The following is a 20,636-nucleotide window of genomic DNA, read 5'->3' on the forward strand; positions in this document are numbered from 1 at the left end:
GCCCTGCCGCTGGTGATGCTCTGGCTCGTGCAAAAATTATCCGGGAGCAGCCCTGTGGGGGTCAGATCCTGCCATGCATTGCCCAACACTGCGGCGCGGAGAAGCAGGAAGGGTTTGTGTGTTTTATCTCAGCCTCCTGGGATGGTGAATTGAATGTTTTTGCTTTCCCTCTCTGCACAGAGCTCTTGTCGAGTCAATGAGAGACCTCCACAAGTCTAGCGTGCTGGGGAGCAAGCACGGCAGCCTGGTGAGTGTCCCGCGCAGGGCATTTTAATAAGGCTGGGACAGAGAGATGCATAGAAACAGCAGCTGAGCCCAAGCAAGCCAAGAGCCCAACTGGCTGGCTCTGCTCTGAAGGTCCCTTGGCATGGGAGAAACCACTTAATTTACAGCGGAGACTCGGCATTTCTTAGCCCGACTGCTTTTAAGTCAAGCTCGGGCTGCAAACGCGCCCGGGTGCCCTGGCTGAAGCATCAATCCTGCAGCAACGCTGAATCTGGACTTTCAGACATATTTGGTGGCTGAATTATGCCTGCACACTGCGAACATGTGTTGCTCACTGTGGTGGAATTGTTATTAAAATGAAGAGCGGGATGTGCCTAAATGTTAAATCTTACCGAGCCTCGTTAGCATGAAAGCCATTAATGTGAACAAAAGCCGTTTTCAAGGTTGAATTGAGAAGCATCAGAGCATTAGAGTACTGGAGAGATTAAAATCAGCATTTGTTTGGCTCTAATCTAATGTGCATGGAACAATAAGCATTTGATGACTAATTTTGGCAATGCTGAGTATCTTATCAAAATATAGCTGTTTAATTTCAGGCTTTTCTTTAGCGAGTGGATTCCAGCAGCATCAATCCTACGTACATGCTTTGCTAACGCACTGGGCATGCACTGAGCAGATCCCTTCTTCCGTGTCTGGAGGAGCCTGGGCAGGACACATCTTGGGGTGACACAGTCCTGCCACAGCCCGCCAGCAGCTCTGCCAGCTCCTGCTTGTGCATTTTCCTCTCCGAGTAGAAAAAAATATTGGCTTTGCTCAAGCAAAGCGAGCGGGGATAGGGTTGGGGCAAGGAGGTGGCTTTGCGGCGCCTCCCCCACCACTTAGTGATTGCAGGGACAGTGTTTTGCTGTTTGCCAGCGTTGATTTAGGCTACGAGCACAAGCCTGCTCAGCCCAGGGCTTCGCAGGTGCACGTCCCCTGCTCCTGGCTGTTGTGGGACCTGGGCTCCCACTCAAGTCCATGACCGATACATACCATGTCCTTTGGGAAGGGGTTTAATCCCCCCTCGGCCACGAGGCTCCTAAATCCCCCAGTGCTGATGCTCAGCGGGTGCGGAGGAACATCAGGAGCAGAGCAGGGTTGCGCTTGCCTCGTGGGGACTTTGGGGATGATGGCTCTGTGCTGGAAGGCACGTGGCAGGGTGCTCAGGAGTGTGGTATGGCAGTGAGTCTGGTAGTGGCTTTTTTCCTCCAAAATAAGCCCTGGAGAACTATTTTGATGTTTTCTTCCCTGCTCTCTGCACAAGGGAGCTGTGAGGAGTGTCCCTGGGCAAGGGCAGGGTGGGATCAGGCAGCCCTGTGCTTCTAACAGATGAAGCCATCTCCTTGGTTAAGACCTGCGGAAAAGCAGCTCTTGTTTTTGCCCAGTAACACTTCATTGCCTTAATGGCTGATCGATACTTGAAATGTCAAACTCGAGCACCACTGACCTTTCTGATGGAAAATAACTTGTGCCCAGCGGCTTCCAGGGATGTGCAGGCAATGTGTTGGCTCCGGAGAGGGGCGAGGGAAAATAACCCCATGCAAGGGAGGCACAGGGGCAGTGAGGGGGTGGGTTTCTGTTGTATTTGGTTTTCTTCGTACAAAACCGTGCCTTGACTTTAACTGGAAAGCCCCAGATGGGGAATGCTCGCCAGAACCTCTGCCTGTGCCAGGAGGAGGCAAGAAAAAAGGGAATAATGTGATTTTGGAAAGGCACTGTCTCCTGGAGTGCTGCAAAATCCCTCCTGGAAGCCCCAGATTTTCTAGGCAAACAATGAGTATTGCATTTCCTTTTCCCAACACACTTTTTCATGCAAATATCTTTTTCATGCTAGTCAGCCATAACCCTGATACTTAACCATGGGCAGAACAGTAAGTCAGACGGTCACGATGAAAGAGCACTGGTTTCCCATTAAAAACCTCTCTGAGGCCATAGGAGATGTTATGTGCCATCACAGCAACCCAAAGATCTGCTGTAGGTGCCACAGCCCCCTTGTCACCCTGCTGGCATGCTGCTGGAGGGCACAGTGCAAAGGAGAAAGGGTTCCCGCTGCGCTGGGGCTGGGGGGGGTGTGGATTGCCACCCCCCCAAAATGACTGCTTCGTACAGGTGAAAGCAGAAATTCATTTCTCTGAAAGCTTTCATGACTGAGGCAGATTAAACGCTGTTATATATAGGATATACAGATTTTTTAGGGATTACAGTCCACTGTGCTGTGTAACTGCCTATTGCAGTGTTAGGGGCTCTTTGCGCAAGCTTTCCCTCCCGGCTGCTGTTGCCAAGACTCCCGATGCTTGAAAAGATGCATTTAAAAATAAACACATTGAGACAAGAGCTGTGTCCTGCTGCTGCTGGTAGGCAAAGGCTGGAGCTGCCAGCAGATCAGAAAAGCCTCCAAAGAGGTGCTGAGTTTTTGCTTCTTGGTTCCTTTTCTTTTTTCCAGGCGAATGGCAGTGCTGTTCCCAGGGGGATGTGGGCAGAGCTGGTCCTCCTGGGTTTTGTGTGTGGTTCTGGGACACGCAGGTCAGATCTGCCTGCCCCATGGCATCTGCTCTGCCCAGCTGATGGTGGCTGCGGGGTGGGTACCAGTCCTTCATCCTAGAGAAAAACCTGCAAAATAAAAAGTTTTTTGTTTTTTTTTTTTTTAATGCAATTGCTCCTGAAGCTGCTCTCTGCTGTAAAACTGAATGGCAGTCTGAGACACCCACTTAAAAGCTTATTTCCCCACCCTGCAAGGAGCAGGAGCTCGCAGGCTGCCCAGGACAGGGCAGCTCTGACCCCTCTGCAGCTGCAGGGTTGCTTTGCATCTCGTCCCGCGGAGCTCCCCGCTCCCACGGATCAGGGCGGATGCCGCTTGGATCAGCTCCTCCATCCAAGAAACGGATGCCTCCATTTCTTGCTCCTGTGTCAGCCCTGTGATTCGTGATGCAATATTGCAGCTCCTGGGATAGACGGGGAAAAAGAGGGAAGTCAGCTCTCTGCAACCTCCATGCACAGAGCAGCCCGCGCTCTCAGAGAGGAAAACTTGCCTGTCCCTTCCCTGGTATGGGGCTGCAGCCGCTCCACAGCATCGTCACCTTAATCCAGCCCTATCGTATATGGAAAATCTCTTGCTAACCGACCTACGTTGCATGCTCCTGCCCGTCTTCTCCCCATATCTGCTTTTGCAGTGGAGCAGGGACAGAGCAAGATCCTAATGCAACTCTGCAAAGGTGCCAGGGAGCGCGGCAGGCTTCACCCGGCGCTGCAAACGCCGGGCTCCTTGCCTATAATATTGTCCCTGGGGCCTTTCCCCACCTTCAGGTCTGTGTGTTTTCCTCTGATTTTGAGGAACAGCACCACAACCAATGCAATGACACACAGAAAACAGTCTGGCGCTGCTCTCTATTTCTCCTTCAATGAAATATTTTTGCTGAACGAGGGATGTTCCCCCCAGCCTCGGTGCCCGGCTCGGCGCCGACAGATATGGTTGCTCCGATTATGAAACCTCAATGAGCTGCTTTGTTCTTTTGTTCGGAGAGGAGGAGCAGGATGGCAGTGCTGCCTGGCCTTCCCCTCCCCCGGGCTGCTGGGGGGAGCAGGGCAAGGAGAGGAAGGGGATAGAGATGCTCTGCACTGGCCTGTATCCCTGCTCAGGGCTTCCCAGCACGCCTGTTTTCTGCTCTAACTGTTGTTGCCAAAGAGTTTTCCACCTTCCAGCTTGGGATTTTGGGACATGCTCTTCCCCTCAAGCGCTTAAATAAGTAAAACATTGCAATGAGCCTAAAAACACCAGAGTGGAGCAGAGAATTTCTTTGCTGTTGCTTGTTTCATGAGGTTAATGTTAATGCTGAATGTTGTGATTGGGGATGTGATTTATTTTATTGCCTCACTTCAAAGTGCTTTACAATATTCTCCTTTTTCTTGTAAGTTCTGCTCAACCTAAAACAAGGGAGGAGTTTTGTAATGAAAGGAAAAACCAGAGTCCAAGAATAATGCAGAACTAGAATGAACCTTGGAAATGGTGGCACATTAGTCCAATTCTGGAGGTGGATGGAAATGACTCCAATAAATCAATAATTTTTTTTAATGCCTCTGAGCCATTGAGAGTGAGGTGATGGAAAAATAAAAATGCCCATTAGCATCAGCAGAATGTAGAGAATTACTCAGAAAGTGAGTTTCATAAAAATTACATACTGTAGGATAGCAAATGCTTTGGATAATAACTTCCAGAATTGCTGGATGTGGCACACTGCATGGTGACAGGCGCTGGTCCCTCGCTGCTGGGAGTTCAATCTGACCTGGGGCTGACCAGGGCTCCAGGGACATCTGCAGCTTTATGCAAGTGCACAAGGGCAAGTGGCACACAGATTAGAATTAGCAGATTTTTTTGTTTTCCAGCATCCTGCATCTTCTCGGAGAGCAGCCGGCAGCAGCATGCCTGTCAGCTGCAGGGTGATGGCTGAGGGGCTCTCAAGCATCCCTGACTCACCCTGAGTTTCTTTTTTTCATTTTTGTGTTCTAGAGCAGAGAGAAGGGTATTCGTAGGGGGAAAATAATCTGCAATGAAAACGATAGGTTCTGAACAGACACAATTTTGCAAAATTCAAGTCAAAACCCTGCAAATAGCTTGTAAGTGAGGAGAAAAAGGAAATTTGGAACAAAAATCCCCAAGAGTTTGAAATGCCATTTGTTTCCACAGTTGCTGAAATGCAGATGGAGCAAGGGTTTAAATTCAAGGGCAAGACAGCAAATGCAATGTTTCTCTTTAAGTTTTGGGGAAGGTTCCTGTCCCCTGGCACATGGAGGGCTTGCCACAACAATGCCATCATGGCCAGGTGACGGACATCTCTCCCCACACCCCGTGGGACATGAGACGCTTTGGTCTCCACACGCAAACACCCGTGCAAAGCCCCCGGTCGCTGTTGCTGTCCCCCCCGGGAGGAAGCGCAGGGCAGAGGGGCTGGCCTGGGACCGTGGCTGGGTGACTTTTTCCAGTTTTTCCTCTCCCTCTTTGTCTTGCCTGAGTCGAACTCCTTTGGGGAAGGGGCTGTTTTCCTCCCCGCTTGGGAAACGTCAGCACCACCTGCAAAATACTCAGCGCCGGAGGGGAGTGCTGAGCTGCGTCCCACCAGTGTCCGAAGCATCCCTGCATCCCCCCTCCTCTCCATCCCCTCCTCGTCTTCAAAAGCCTTCACTTGCTTGGCCAGGAAATAGGATGTTTGTCGAGCGCCGAACTCCAGCGTGCCCCCTCTGAGCCCGGAAACCCCGGGGAGCGAAGGACTCTGCAAAGCAGCATGTGAAGGGAAAATAAATAAGTAAATAACAAAACTATTTCCCATCTGAAACTATATCTCCACCCTGGATTGCAGAGGCTGTGGGATAAGAGATTTTCATCCTCCCGGCTAGAAAATTTGACATGTTTTGAACAGTTTTCCATCATAAAGTGGTGTTTCTTGTGAAACCATGTATTTTGCTGGGAAGACTTCCCATGTGCAACCCATCGGCAGCCATGTTTGCAGTGCAAGGGCGGTGCACCATACTTTGCACGTTGGTTTTTCATTGACTTTCTTCCTCCTGGCATCCCTAAGGTCCCTTGGTGGCCTTGCGTGTGGGTTTGTGCTCTTGTCCACATCCTGGGTGCCGGGCAAATCTTTCCAAATTGGAGCCGGGGTGTCCCTGGCAGCGCTGCCATGGACTCAGTGCTGCAGCCATCATGGGCTGCCAGCAGAAACCAAAGGGCTCCTGCTCCTTCCCCCATCCCCTGGATGCTTGGAAGCCCCATGAGATGTGCCTGCCTGCAGACACTAGCTTCAAAGAGAAGGTTGAAGTATATATAGTGGGGATGAATAAGTGGAGGAATAAATAATAAAATTAAATGGAAAAATAAAGCTGGCATCTGCTTGGAAACTTGAAGTTTTCATCAATCCAGAACTGAAACATCACTCATAAGAACACCCAAATGGGATAATGCAATGGGAAACTGGTCATTTTTTTCAGCCAGAATATCTTTCTAGGTTTTTATTTGTGGGTAATGCCTCCTGCGGCCCAGTGGGCTCCACAGGGAAAGGGCTTCAGGCAGAGCGTGGCAACCCAGGCTGGGCAGATCCCCTCGATGCCGGCAGCACCTCCATGTTCCAAACCCAGAGGTGTGAACAGCAGTGCAGAGCAAGACGCTGCTTTCCGCAGGACACTTTCCAGCTGGAGAACACAGCCATCTGCTGAAGGACCAGACACAAAGATGATGTTTTGAAAGTGGACTTTTCCTGACCACCCACCTCTTGAGCACCTTGCTGCAGTGACGGGACACAACGCCGGCAGGAGCAGCCTGCTTCAGAACCAGATGAACGGCCAAAGGACACTGAGCTCTTTATTTTTCAACCCAAACCCTCCCGTTGGTGCAAAACTGTCCCATCAGCTGCTTTTCCCCACTCCTCCCTCACCGCAGCACCCTCTCCATCCGAAGGCTGATGCTCCCCACAGCCGGTGGGACTGGGACCCCTGCAAGCCCCCCCCAGGTTCCCAGCTCTCCCACGCGGCACAGGGAGCTATTTCTGGCGCGGGAAAGCCTCCGCCGGCTGCCAAACCCAGAAATGTGCAGGAAAGGGCCCAGCCGGGAGCCGCCCGCTGCACAATGCCGGCTCTGGACAGCCCTGAGCCCCTCGCCGGGGCTTTTGCCGGCGTTTCCGGGCTGTCTGCGTCCCTGGGGCCGCAGGGCGATGTGACGCTGTTTACAGGAAATACTGACTGAGGTTAAGGGAAAGAAACTCTGGATTTCTCGAGCGAAACAGGCACTTAAGCTTATTGCTTCCTCCCGGCGTGGCGGGGGCTGAGTGGAGACTTGCCCAGTTTTTGATGAAAGAATAAAACAGGGAGGGCTGGAAAAAAGAGAGATGCAAAAGTGGTGAGGTCCTGGAAGCAGCATCGCTCTTGTGTCTGGGGACCGTGGCGAGTAGGGAGCATCCATAGCACACGCGCGAGGAGCCACGTCAAGGGTAAAATCACATCTCTGGGCTGCTTGGAGCTCATTTGTGCTGGGGCTTTGTTTGGCAGTGACTCGTTAAGCTGAATTTCTGGATGCAGAAAATATTTAGAGCCCCTTTTCTGCTACCTCCCACGTGGCAGGAGGAGTTTCAGGAGGGGGGTCTGTGGGTTTTCTCCTGTGTGGGGATACGCTACAAGGCATCTGAAAAGTTTAGTGGGGGAAGGATTGGGCAAGTGTCCCTTTCAGTAGAATTTGGGGCTTTTTTTGCAATAGGTCTGGAGCAGAGGGGCACAGAGGGCAGAAATGAGAGCAAAGTCAAAGTCCTGGGGTCACAGAACAAATCGAGAGCTTAAAAAATATCAAAATATATTTTAGTGCTTTTTTACCATTATAAAAAAATCAATTTCGCTATGAAAACTGATCTGTTCAGACAAAGGAAAGTGTAGGATTTAGTGTAACTCTTGAAAGCCACTCCTCAGGCTGTGGTCGGGGTGTTTTTCCTTGCCCTGCCTGGCTCCGACCGCTTGGGTAGGTTTGGCAAAGATTCACAGCGCTTTGTTGGACGTGAGTCTGCATTTTTTCAGAGCAGAAACCTTTCCAGCCAAAAATGTCTCTTGCTGTCGTTCCGGGTTAAATCCTCAAGGATCTGTGTCCTTTTTCCTTGCAGCCTGGGGATTGCAGCATCGTCTCCATGGCAAACGGGCAGCCCCGGTGCTGCCGTGCATCCTCAGAAGGATGCTCCCAGCATATGTGCTGCTGGTGAGATGGAAAATACAGCTGGGATTTTGGGTGTGATGGGTGGGTGAAGGCAGCGCAGTGGGATCCTTGCACAGGATTTCTGCCTACAGGCAGGTTTCCTGCAGGCAGGGCGTTGAATGCTGCGAGGAGTATTGGTACAGCCGGGGCTCTGCTCGCACGATGTCACTGCAACATGTCCCATGTCATCATCCTGATAATGCATGGTGCAGGCTATTACCCTCTGCTGCTCCTCCCTCTGCCTTTTGCCCCATCGCCATGAATTAAGCCAATGAGCTTGTTTATAAAAGTTAGAGATGGAAACGCTACTGCTTCCAGTCTTAAAGCATTCCCCTTTCCTATTCAGGAGACACTGCTCAAACCCACCATTGCTCCCAACGGTGTGCCCATGGTGTTGAGTTTATTGGGAAGCAGGGACTTGGATTTATTTAGGATTAGAGCAGCCACAGGAGTGTTTTCTGTGGTGTTGCCCTGCACCGAGAGATGCTCTCAGCAGGTGACCCAGTGTTTTAAGTACACACTTACGTGCTTTTGTCGATAGATGCTGGTTATGAAGACGCGAGCGGCTACGAGTCCTCAGGCATGCAATTACCCTGTGTTTGGATAGAGCTGAGTACTTATGCTGCTCTAACGTGGCTTAAACGCTTATGCTCCTCTGCACACTCAAAGTGCCTTAAATCTTTATAGATTTTATGGACACTTGTGCTATCGTAAGGATTGTTCAAAAGAAGAGCGAACTGGAAAGAGCAGTCCTTTTTTTTACTTAGAAAAAGCAAAGTAGTGAGGACAAGTGAAAGCACACTCATTTCTGTGCATGCATCTGCAGTGCTTGGACTTGCTCTGGGGAAGTAGGATGAGCTAGGGGGTCCTTGGGATCCCTGGTCCGCTGGGATCAGTTTGCGGGTGCCTGGGAGCATCTCACCACTGGCAGCGACGGCAGCCAGCCTGCAAGTGCTTCTGCGATGCTGTGGGTTAGCCCACGCAGGGACACCCGTGCAAAATAAGCTGAGACAGCTGAACGCATCGTGTACCAACTCTCCGATGCTCACTCCCTGCCTAAGTGCTCTTATTCTGCCCTGATGCATGCTTTCATGTGGTCCAGACTAATCCATTTCCAAGTCGTCGCATTAAAAGCCTTAATTCATTTGTCATATGCACATGAAGTAGTAGTGCTGTGTGTTCTAGATAAGGAGTTCATGCTGAAAAAGAGATCAGCTTAAATTTTGCAATAGTAGAGAGCCTTTTAATGCCTTTTGTGAGCTGTACCTTGCACCAGGGAGACATCTAACATTTTTTCAAGGGTGTTATATTTGCAGATCTGGACTGCCCTGATACTGCTGTGCCTTGTCAGGCAAAATCCCTATCGCAGCACAGGTTGGAAACTAGAAAGCAACTGGGAAACAGCCCAGGTGGGGTATTTTTGGAAGGCTAAGCCCTCTGCGTTTGCCCCGCAGATGTCATGGCGCCCGCAGTACCGCAGCTCCAAGTTTCGGAATGTCTACGGGAAGGTGGCGAGCCGGGAGCACTGCTTCGATGGCATCCCCATCACCAAGAATGTCCACGACAACCACTTCTGCGCTGTCAACGCCCGCTTCCTTGCCATCGTGACAGAGAGCGCCGGCGGGGGGTCCTTCCTCGTCATCCCCCTCGAGCAGGTAAGAGGTTTGGCCCTGGCGGAGGTGACTCCGATCCGGAGCCGGTCCCTAAGGGCGGGTGTGCGGATGCACTCTCCGTCCTGGGAATCCCTTCCTGCAGCAGGATGCGTTGAAGCTTCTGCTGTCCTTTACTGGGGTTTTCTGGTGCGGGGAAGGGAGGATTTACAGCTGCCTTAGTGAATTGAGTTTTTTCTTTAGGAAGGAAATGAAACATTTGTTAAAAGCATTTTTGGCATCTCTCAGTGAGCACGTGCCGGCAGGGCGGGTGGTGGGCATACCTCCACCCTGCCCCTTCTCAGTGGCAGAGGCCACGCAGGTTTGTGACCCCAGTATTTCACTGATGCAGCTCCCAGAAAGCAAGGGAGTCCCTGTGGAGCCCCTTGTCCTGCCGAGCAGGTAGCAGGTCCTTGCCCTTGTCATGGTTTAACCCCAGCCAGCAACTAAGCACCATGCAGCTCCTTGCTCACTCCTTCCCACTCCCCATGGGATGGGGAGAAGAACTAGAAAAAAAGTAAAACTCGTGGGTTGAGATAAGAACAGTTTAATAACTAAACTGAACTAAACTATAATAATAACAATAATAATATAAAATATAATGATAATAATTGTAATGAAAAGGAATATAACAAAAAGAGAGAGAAACAAAATCCAAGAAAATACAAGTGATGCACAATGTAATTGCTCACTGCCCACTGACTGATGCTCAAGCAGCGATCCATCCCCACCCCGGCCAACTCCCCCCAGTTTATACACAGAGCATGATGTTCTATGGTACGGAATATCCCTTTGGCTAGTTCGGGTCACCTGTCCTGGATATGCTCCCTCCCAGCTTCTTGTGCACCTGCTTGCTGGCAGAGCAGGGGAAACTGAAAAATCCTTAACTTAGGATAAGAGCTGCTTAGCAACAACTCAAACATCTGTGTGTTATCAATGTTATTCTCACACTAAATCCAAAATGCAGCACTGTACCAGCTACTAGGAATAAAATTAACTCTATCCCAGCCGAAACCAGGACACCCTTTATTTCAGCTTGTCTGTATAATCTTAGCCCTCAAATTTCACACCCTGGGCAGCCTGAGAGGGAGACCACGGCTGTGCACCCAATTTTCCTGTTGCAAAACCCCAGGGGCTTTTGCTTTGTGCACTGCAGCAGATGCCACCTCAGACAAGATTTATTTTTAAGACTCCACCACCAAGCCGTAGCCCCTTACCAGTAGCCAATGCCCAGGAGCCATGTGCTGTGCAGAGGGCTCTGGGCTTCGGTTTACAGCTCTACCTGTCTAAAGCGCTTTGCACGGCAGAAGCGATGCACACACCTCTGCGCTATCAATCCTGTTTGCAGCATGTATCCGTTCTCCCCACCGTGCTGGGCTTTTGCTTCCCCAGCTAAGACTTTGCCCAGCTCTTTGCGTGAGTACCCACGTGAATCCGCACATCTCTTGCTCATGCAATTTTAAACTCCTGTAAATTCAGCTGATGCTTCAGAAGCCGCCCCGTGGGACTGCACTTGGTGTGCAGCAGCAGCTCCTGGCCGAGCACTCATCCCCATAGCAGACGCAGAGCTGCGTCTCTTAGAGGAAAAGCTGGGCAGCAGCGACCTTGAACATGAAATAAATACTACCTTTGCTTTGCTTTGCTGCTGAAACTTGAGCGCAGGGCACTGCCACAGGGTACCACGGTCGCACTGCTGCTGCTGCTCTCCCGCTGGTGCTCCAGCGTGTGGACCAGCAGCTTGGAGCTGGTACCAGCATCCCATCCCTGGGCACCCTTCCCTCGCCCCACGGCTCTTGGGCTGCAGGAGGGGACATGGGGGCTCCGAGTCACTCATTCTCGGGAGCATTTTTGACATTGGAGGAGCTGCGCTCACTCCCCTTAAGGATGCACCTACCCCATGTAACTTGAAGGCACACCGTGTATGAAGACGTACAACGTGCATGGGGAGAAGGTGGTTGTCTGTCAGGCTGCTGGACAGCAAAGTCGCGGTGACAAACCCACCAGGATTTCCATCCGGGAGGGGAAGGTGGCAAAGCTGGCCACAGCGGCATGGGGGAGCGCTCCCCTCCGAGCCTCTCCGCACCCCATCTCCCCACGCCCTGGCATTCCTCTTAGACACTTTCCCCATGTAACATTCACATCTCTTCTGAATTTCTCTTTAATTTCTGGAGTAGAATCGGCTACAGATGGAAGAAATTATAATCAGCATTTTAATTGCAGCACACAGCTTGACTCTCATTAATATTCGAAAAACCAGGAGCTTTGTCTGAGCACTCGGAGTGCTCCAGCCTCCATCTCTGCCTCCCTCCCCACGCCACTGAGCCCAAGCTGGGAGGATGCCCATCCACACACCGCTTGCTCGTGGTCCTAAATCCTGAGCTAATAACCCAGTATTGCCAGCAAATTACCTTTTTTTTCTGGCAAACGTAGCCTGGTCCCAGTGGGATAAGAGCAGAGGGAGCACAATGCCATTTGCAACCTGTTCTGAAGGGATCGTCAGCCCCGTGTGGAAATCCTGGCAATATTGCACCCAGTAAATCCCAGCCGGAGTAGACCTTGGCACTCTGTGTCAAGTGGCTGCACACGCCTTTGTACAGTCTAATAATTTCATTTTTTTTTTTAAATAGGGACTGATTAGCTCATTAAGAGTAAACTAATTTTCTTTGGAAATCAGCAGCCCTCTAATTAATTGGCATCCATATTTAGCTGAACATAATTAAGGTAACCTAGATACTGCAGATCTACTCAGGATTTGATTTGCTGCCATCTGGTTTTTTTTACATTTCTGCCCTCTGTTCTGCTCAGAAATGTTCACCAGAAACCCCTCTGCTTTATGCTTCAAGTGACAATGCATTTGCATACGCTGGGCCATATGTTCCTCTGCCTGCACATCAGAAATGCTGGTTCCTCATGTATTTACGTAGCAATCACGGGGATGCGTAACCACTTGTGCAAGGCTGCGTAGGTTGGAAAGACCCCATCCTCCCTGCGAGCCGTCCCCTGTACTCTCTGCCTTGTGAAGGGACATGTAGACAGAGAGGGGCTGGGCGAACCGGACCTGTGAAATTATAGGAAAGCCAGGATTTGGGCTCTATTTTGAAAAAATCTCTGCAAAAATTCCAGAAACATCAGGAATCATGTGGCTACAATTTTTTAGCAGAGAATGTGCTTAATTGGGAGAATCTGAGATCAGACCCTTTACAGCCCAAACAGCAGTGTGTTCCCAGTGCTGCACATCCCTTAACATTAATGCTGAAATCCAGCATCGCCATCAACAGCAGAGTCACCCATGGAGGAGCCTTTGCCTCTTCTGGGCTTTCAGACGCTCTAAGGTGCTTTCCGTGGCATTTCCAGGCTTTTATCGGTAGCAATGGGGCTTTTGTGTTCCTCTGAAATGAAAGCAATGACTTTCACATCCATGCGTGACCCCAGAGCCGGGATGGGACCGAGCAGCCCCAGGAGCACCCACTCTCCCCCTCCCTGGGGAGTTTCTAGCCCTAAACTGTTGTGTTCAGCTTTGGTCTGTTTAGTTTTCAAAATGCTTTAGCCTTATCCAAACGCGTGGGGAGCCCCAGAGCACACTGGCCAGGGAAGGGACAAAATACGTGGCACTTTTTGAGGATGCTGCACTTGCAGCCCTGAAGCCCGAGAGCTGCTCTCCTCCCAGTCCCAGAGCCGGGAGAGCTTTTGGCAGCAGTTATTAAATCAAAAAATAAACTGATGTGTTTGCACTGCAGCTCACCTGCAACAACCAGCACCAAGGAAGCTCAGAAAGCCTACCTGTTTCAGGCAGCACCAGGGTTTTGCTGGCCCTGAGCTGGCCAAAACAGCTAGGGAAGAACAAACTCCAGTGGTATGAGGATTTATTTCAGCTGTGCCTGATTCAATTAGCTTCATATAAACTGGGCTGGGGGGAAGGGGGGTTATAATGCGGCTTGCTGGGGTGGTAAGGGGATGCTGCAAGGGTCCCTTAGGGCAGCCCTTGCAGAGGAAGGGTGGCTGTCATCACTTGTGCTGCATCGGGAGGATTTTTGTTTTTATGTGGGAAGAAGATAGCTTGTTTTCCGCAGCCAGACAATGTTATCTGCCTGCACGCCTGAAGGAAGCAGTGAGCAGGAAGGTGGAGTCTCTGTTTACACGTAGGAGGCTGAAGCTGTTGCTCGCGCCAGCGCTGCCTCTTGTAGCCGTGGTCGTTGTGTGCGAGCTGCTTGACCTTCAGTGCCCGTGGCGTGGGGCTGAGCGTGGGGCAGGTCCCTCACCCTGCTGCGGGCAGGGCTGCCTCGCTGCCGGCGATGGGGGGCTGTGCAGAGCGGCAGAAGTGTGAACGTGGGGGTTGTGGGGGGGCTGGCAGGGGTCCGAGTGGGACATTGATGCCCATCACTGCTGCTGTGGGGGCCTGTATAACCCTGCCCGGAGCTGGGGCAGCCCGTGGAGGTGGCAGACCCATTGCTAATCCCCACGGAGATCCCAAACCTCCATGGCAGCCCTGGGGAGGACAGGGACAGCGGTAGGGCAAAGCCCGAGTAGTGCTGCAGGGAACCACTTGCCTATATTGCCTGTCCCTTCTTTACCCAGCACAGGGGGATGCAACAGAGGAGCAGCCCCCATGTCACAAGGAGCAGGGCAGGGCCACTGTCCCTTGTCTGTCGGATTAGTGGGTGCCCCCCCCCGTCAGCTGGGTGGCAGCTGGCAAGCGGGAGGAGTGGGCTGCGTGCCCCAGGCAGCCTGCCCTGGCTCTGGGATGACTTGTCTTGGCTCAAGGTGCTGGTGGCATCTGTTCTGCCTGTGGCGTTGCCCAAGGGACCCCCCCGTGCATGCCCTACTCTGCGGGGACATTGACTTGCCAAGGTTGGGCAGAGAACGGGCAAGCTCATCACACGGCTCTTTTTCTTGCTTCTCAGAACTGCTGCACTTCAAAGTACCGGGAGGGTTTCTGTAGGAAAAAATACAGAATTTTCTTTGTTTCTCTGTACTATGTCCTTGAGGCTTTTCTGCCTTTAGACTCAGGACCCAGGAGACTCTCTTGGTCTGTGCTACTTTTTTGTTTTCTGTGAATTTTTCTCTCTCTGATATTAGTCTGCAGGAGACATTTCCTTTAACCTAGAGTTGGCCAGAAAAAAAAAAAGACCCGAGGCTTACAAAAAAGCTGACACTTCAGCATTACCGTTCCACATTGGAGCACAATCTGATGTCCCTGCGTTTATCAAGGAGGTAACAGGAGAGCAGCTGTGGGAAGCCCAGACCTGGGATCTGGCTGGTTTTAAGCACTTGGATCAGTCAAAAAGTGTCAGCATAAAATTTTAATGCTGCCCTGAGAGCTGGTGGTGGACCACAGGAGGAAACAAGGTTTGAAAACCTGAGTCCTTGCGCCAACAGGAGCTTGGGAGAGGAAATACGGATTTTTGCCCCCGTTAATGCTGCTGCATTTGCAGCAAAGCCTGGGGTCGAGCCTGGGGAAGCGAGAGCTCGGCTTTGCCTGGGCCATTGCAGCACAGCCCTCCCTGCAATTGCCTGCCCCCTCTGCCGGTTAAAATGGAGAGAAACCCTGTCCTCGCTGGGGAAAAGTGGCTTTTTGTTACCAATAAACATGGATTTATTTTTAGTGTCCATAATCCAATTTAACAGGGACATTATACGGGCTTTTGTCTTTTTAATTAACAAGCTTGAGCCTGGCTACTGCTTTTATGGTGCAGATAAATACTTCTGCAGCAAGGCTTTGGGGTTTTAATCTGTGCAAATTGTTTGTCAAAAGCTGCTGTGTGCATTGCTTTGCGGGTTTTAGGGCTATAGGGCTCTGTGGGTCCAGCACGGCTGGAGAAGCTCATCTGATGGTTACCCCAAGCGCAGGCAGCGGTGGGGCTGCAGCCTGCCTGAGCAGAAGATGGGATGCTTACAGCTCACAACAGTATTCATATTTAATTTAACAGTATTTCTATCCACACAAGAGGATATTTAAACCTTCATACTGGCAAAAATGGCATTAAGCAATGCTGATTTCTCTTCTTGCTTTATGACTTGTGTGGTTTAGTTGTATAACAAAAAGAGTAACTAAGTCATCTATTAATGGATGTAATTTTTTATGGCAAGTAACCTGGTAAATCTGGGACTGTGTGTTTATCCCAAAGCACCCCAAGCATGGAGTTTGCCAGAGACAGCGATAGCATCATCACTCCTGGGGAAACTGAGGCACGGAGAGGAGAGTTACGAAGTTTGCTCAAGGAGCATGGTGTGGAGGCTGAGATGCCGTCCAGCTGCACTGCTGGTGGGGCTGCGGCGGAGGGTGGGAGGGGGTAGCTTCTGCTGGGGGAGAGGATGGCTAAGGGTGCTTGCTGTATGGAGGATGGCGGCTAAAACCTGCTTGGGTTGCAGCCTTTCCTGCTTTCCGCTTCTCCCCCCTCGCCATGGTGAGGCTGGCTGGGGCACGTGCCTGTGGACCCAAGGGCATGGGAGATACACAGGCAATAAAATCCATAGGACTAAGCAGAAATCTTGTCCGGCTCTGCACCCCCCTGTGTATTCCCACTGCTTGTTTAAAGAATACAAATGCTGTTTTAGCAGGTGCTGGAGGATGCACGGAGCACATCTCCATCTCCTTCCTCTCCCTGTTTGAATTTCCCAGGTGTTACAGGCTGGGAATAGGGGTGGCAGTTCTCGCTTGTGGCATTATTTTCCTGGAGGTGCACATCTGGCTAAATAGCTTCTTCACTCAAAGGTGCCAGAATGTGAGCTGAGCTTCTAGAATTTGTTTACTAGAAAGCTGGCTCTTGGCTTAGTGTTTTCCTTATTGCTCTCATTCACAAGAGCAGTCAGGAGGTTTGGCAGTGTGTTCATGACAACCGGGTTACTCTCTGCAGGACCCAGAAGCAGGTTCAGACATTTCCAGCACCTGGAATTGATGTTTGCATGGATTTATTTGGGCTTGGGTTTTTTAATGGATTTATACTACTGAGAATCCTTGGACCAGCTTCCAGCCAGGTCAGCTGTGTGCCCCATCCCTCCCGGGGGATGATCCTGCTTGGGGACACACATGTGGTTGCCCAGTCTCCTCGGCCTTGGCCGGCTCTGGCCGAACTGGGGCCATGCAATTGCTCCCATCTGGTGGTTTGCAGCTGCTGGAGGCTGGATGAGCATCCTGGCAGAAGGGAGGCTGCTAGGGGAGAGCAGAAAGAGTGGAGGAAAGGCTTGAGGCATCTGTCCTTATTCAGTTGTTGAAGAGAAACATCTCCAACAGCAGCATCCTTCCACCTGCACATGGGAATTTCCTTGGAGAATTATTTGTGCAACTGCACAGGTGACTGGGGCAGCAAGTGCTGACTCTTGGTGCAACACCTCCACTGCCCAGGAACCCATCCCCTTGTGTTCAAGGTCTCACTGCTCTTTGCTTAAGTAACTCGTGTTGCAGATGTGATGTCCAGCTCTGCCTGGAGCCCTCCTCTTGCCTCCCCCTTCCCGTGGGCTCTCAGCCAGGGCTCGTCCCTGCTACAGAGAGATGTGCAGCCAGCAGTGCATTGTGGCAATGGGTTTTCTGGGTCCCTGCCAAGGGTTTGCCCAATTTCTCTCTCGCTTGTGCGGGTTCTGTTTGACTTGGTTCCTAATGAAGATCAGTTAACCTGCAGTGACCTTCCCTTGTACTGAAATCAGCCAGGGATCTGCCCCAGGTCAGGGAAATCTGTGTAATTTCCTCCTTTTTGGCTCTCAAATAGGAGAGACCTTCTTTAAAAAGACAGCAGTAAATGTATTTACTCTTAATCTCAACCACTGGAGACTTGTGTGTACTCAAGGATTTCCTGGGAAACCCTGTAAATCCCCTATGGCTCAGGCAGCGCTTCCCTGATCCTCCTCTAAAAGCTAATAAGGGATTAGGGAGCGTCTGGGGGAAGCTGCTGGGTGGGGAAGGGTGGCCTGGCCAGTCCCCAGGGCTGGTGGTGGGTGCTCCTTCCTCGGGGAGGTTTCTCACCCAGGGACACGTGCTGAAGGTGCTGGCATTGATGCCAGATGGATGCTGCTATTGTTTCTGTAAAGTTTCCCTTGGTTTGAGGGTAGTTTGAATAAAGGTTTGTGCTACACTTGTAGAGCTTCATAGGAAACACGAGGATTTGGAAACGTTCTGGGTTTGTATTTCCAGGGAACCTGGTGAAAAGCAGGTTTTATGGAATACATATATTAAAATGATTTATCTGAGCTTCCTGCTGATTGGTTGCAAAGCAAGTGTGGAGTCCTGCCATCATGAGACTGAAGCTTGTGCTGCTTGGAGGGTCTGAAGCGATAAAGCTTCCCATTGCTCAGGTCTGGTGATGGCCAGGAGGTTCACTGAGGTGAACTCTGATATCAAAATTACTCATGAGCTCACGCTGCTCACAGCAACTCTTTGATGATGTAGAGTGCTTAAGAGGGATGCTTCTAAGAATAAAGAGGCTTAGCTCCTCCTGATGATGGTGTTCCCCTTCCTGGGGCGATGCATCCACCCCTCCTGGGCTCTGCCCTCGCTGCTGTTCCAGCCGTTCCCAGGGGAAGGCTTTCTTCTCAGTCACCAAGCAGCAAAATAACTGAATTCAAGAAGCTTAAAAAAATTCATGGTCCTTTCTCCCCTTTGTCCCCCAGCCATAATACAAACAACTTTCTCCTTTTCAAGTGCTCCTAATTGCTCCAGCAAAAGGAGGGCTTTGAGGGGCTGAAGTTGCTGGAAGGTTTGCTCCTTCCAGTGCATGCCATGGAAAATGTCAGAGCTGCTGGAGCCCGGAGAGCCACCCCACAGCATGGCATGCTCTTGCTAAAGAGATGGTATCTGGGTCACCGAGCTTGCCCTAGCCAGGGGTCAGGGATCCAGCGATTAGGATTCACCATGGCTTAATGCATGGCTGCTGGCAAGGTCCCTCTAAGAATGACTAAATGGGAAGCTATGGCATGAATCCCTATTTCATTTATTTTTTTTCTTTTTATTTCCTTTATTTGGCTCCTTCTCCTCTTTCAGGTGCCCCGGGTATGGGCACATCTCACCACTGCTCTTGCACAGGCGCTGTCCCTTACCGCAGGCACCGTGGCAGCTCCTGCGTGCTGGCTGCATTCAACTAACTTTAATCAAACCTCTTGACTTCTTGGGCAGAAGCTATCCCTAGTATCCAGAGTCTGGTTTGTCCTCTTGAAAGCCTAATGAATTTTGACAAAACCCATCAAATCTGCTTTGCAAAGGAAATCACTCAGCTGGTTGCTCAAAATTAAAGTGATTGCATATTAACTTGTGCCATTAAAAGGTCTGTCCGCCTGGAATTTAACAGCTGCTGCATGAATTTCTACTCTAGACAGTGTGTTAATAATGTCATGCTAATGCAAATATGAAAACAGGGGGAAAGCTAGATAAGGTTAAGCGGTGTCTGCTAGTGTACTTAATATAATAAGCGATAAAGCTGTGCTTTGCATCCTGTTAATTCATAGGAGGGTTGCTGGGTGGTACCGGGAGGCAGAGCTTCGTGTTGCACTGACGTTGCTATGTTTCCCTTCACCTTCTTTGTCTTGCTTTTGGGTTTTTCCTTCCCAAATCTTGTCTGCTTGTCCTAGGGGCTGCATCCCTGCAGCTCACGCATTGCTCTGTATGATGCTCATGTGCAGGATGAGACCCAAAGCACCCTGTCCTCTCTCCAGCGCTGAGCTTTCCCCATACATGCCAGCTCCTCCCCAACCTGTGAAAAGAGGGCAAAATTAATTTTTTTCCATGGGAAAACTTAAAGAATACGAAAAATCAGATTTTTCTTTGTAACTTTTCTTGGCATGATTTTTGCAGTGGAGTTCGGGTGAAGGCCATAGCTGACCCAGGGGCTCTGCGGGTCTCCCCAGGCAATGGGCAGCTCTCACCCCATGTCCCGAGCATCCATCAGGGCAAAGAGCTCCTCCTGGGTGCCCAGCGCAGCAGGGGCACCCGATGTACCAGGGCCCCGAGGAAACAACTGCTGAATGTTTTAGGTATTGAGCTGGTTTTAGTGAAAAGCAACATTTTCCTAAATCTTCCCCTCCACCCCTTTGGAAAATTCAACTTGGTGGAAAACTAACTTTTTGATCAAAGCTGTTTTCTAGGCTCTGCATCAGAAATACTTTATTTTTTATTTAAATGAAGGACTTGTCTTCTCTAATGATTTTCCTTGTATTATGGCCCAAGTACTTTTGGCACTTGGTCAGTCGATGCTCCTTCTTGGGCTTTGCTTTTCCTGGGACTGTTGGCTCCCAGCACGGAGATCTTAGTGTTTTGGGGGGGGTCACTGGGGGCCATTGTCCCCGCTGTGCAGGTTTGGCATGATGGGGACTTCCCAAGGGGCTGTCTTTGCGTAAAAGGAAAATTTAAAATCCACAAGTGGTGTGTACTTTAATGTATTGCCCTTCCTGTGGGATGCTCTGGTGTTTGCAATGGTGCTTGATGTAATCTAGGCAAAGAAGAGTATCCTGGGGGGATGAAGGTCTGGGGGGATTTGGGGCCAGGATGGGGGGTTCAGGGGACCATCCCTCCGGCTGTGGCATCAACCAGAGCCACTGGCTGCCAGAGGTTTGGGTCACCCTGGCAAAACTGTCAGAAAGTCACTTTGCTTGTTTTTATTCCTAAAAATGTGAACTGATTTATAATAGTGCTGATAAAACCCAAGTCTAGGGCATTAACCAGGAAAACGCCTTTTCAGCTATTTGATAATGTCAGAAATGTTGTGTACATCAATCACTGCTGCTTATCTGGGGCGAAGCTGCCAGGTACATGCAGGGAAGAAAATGCATTAGTGGATGGCAGGATGCAGTTAAGGGTCCAGGGCTGACGTGGCAGCTCAGATCTGAGCCAGGTTGTTGCTGATGGGCAGAAGGATCAAAATTCAGGCTCTCTGAGCCAGCTGAAGTGATGCTGTCGGCAGCTGAAGGAGGAGACAGGCGCAGCTGCCCCATCCCGGCTCTTCCATCCATCCCTGCCCTGACACCCCTGAAATTGGCCCTAATGGAGGTTAAAATCACACCGGCAGGTATCAATCACCGAG

The 20,636-nt window shown here is 50.7% G+C and overlaps 1 protein-coding gene across 1 annotated transcript in view; it reads left to right on the plus strand.

Annotated features, from left to right (window-relative positions):
* Window positions 1–196: 196 nt before the first annotated feature.
* Window positions 197–20,636, plus strand: part of CORO2B (coronin, actin binding protein, 2B) — a 30,960-nt gene continuing 10,520 nt past the window's right edge. Inside the window, exons 1-2 of the mRNA XM_010572120.1 lie at window positions 197–247; window positions 9,439–9,639. Of these exons, the coding sequence (XP_010570422.1) occupies window positions 197–247; window positions 9,439–9,639 (252 nt within the window). The remainder of the gene's footprint in view (window positions 248–9,438; window positions 9,640–20,636) is intronic.

This window comes from Haliaeetus leucocephalus, unplaced genomic scaffold (genome assembly GCF_000737465.1).
Source record: "Haliaeetus leucocephalus isolate CR32 unplaced genomic scaffold, Haliaeetus_leucocephalus-4.0 Scaffold339, whole genome shotgun sequence".
NCBI lineage: Eukaryota > Metazoa > Chordata > Aves > Accipitriformes > Accipitridae > Haliaeetus > Haliaeetus leucocephalus.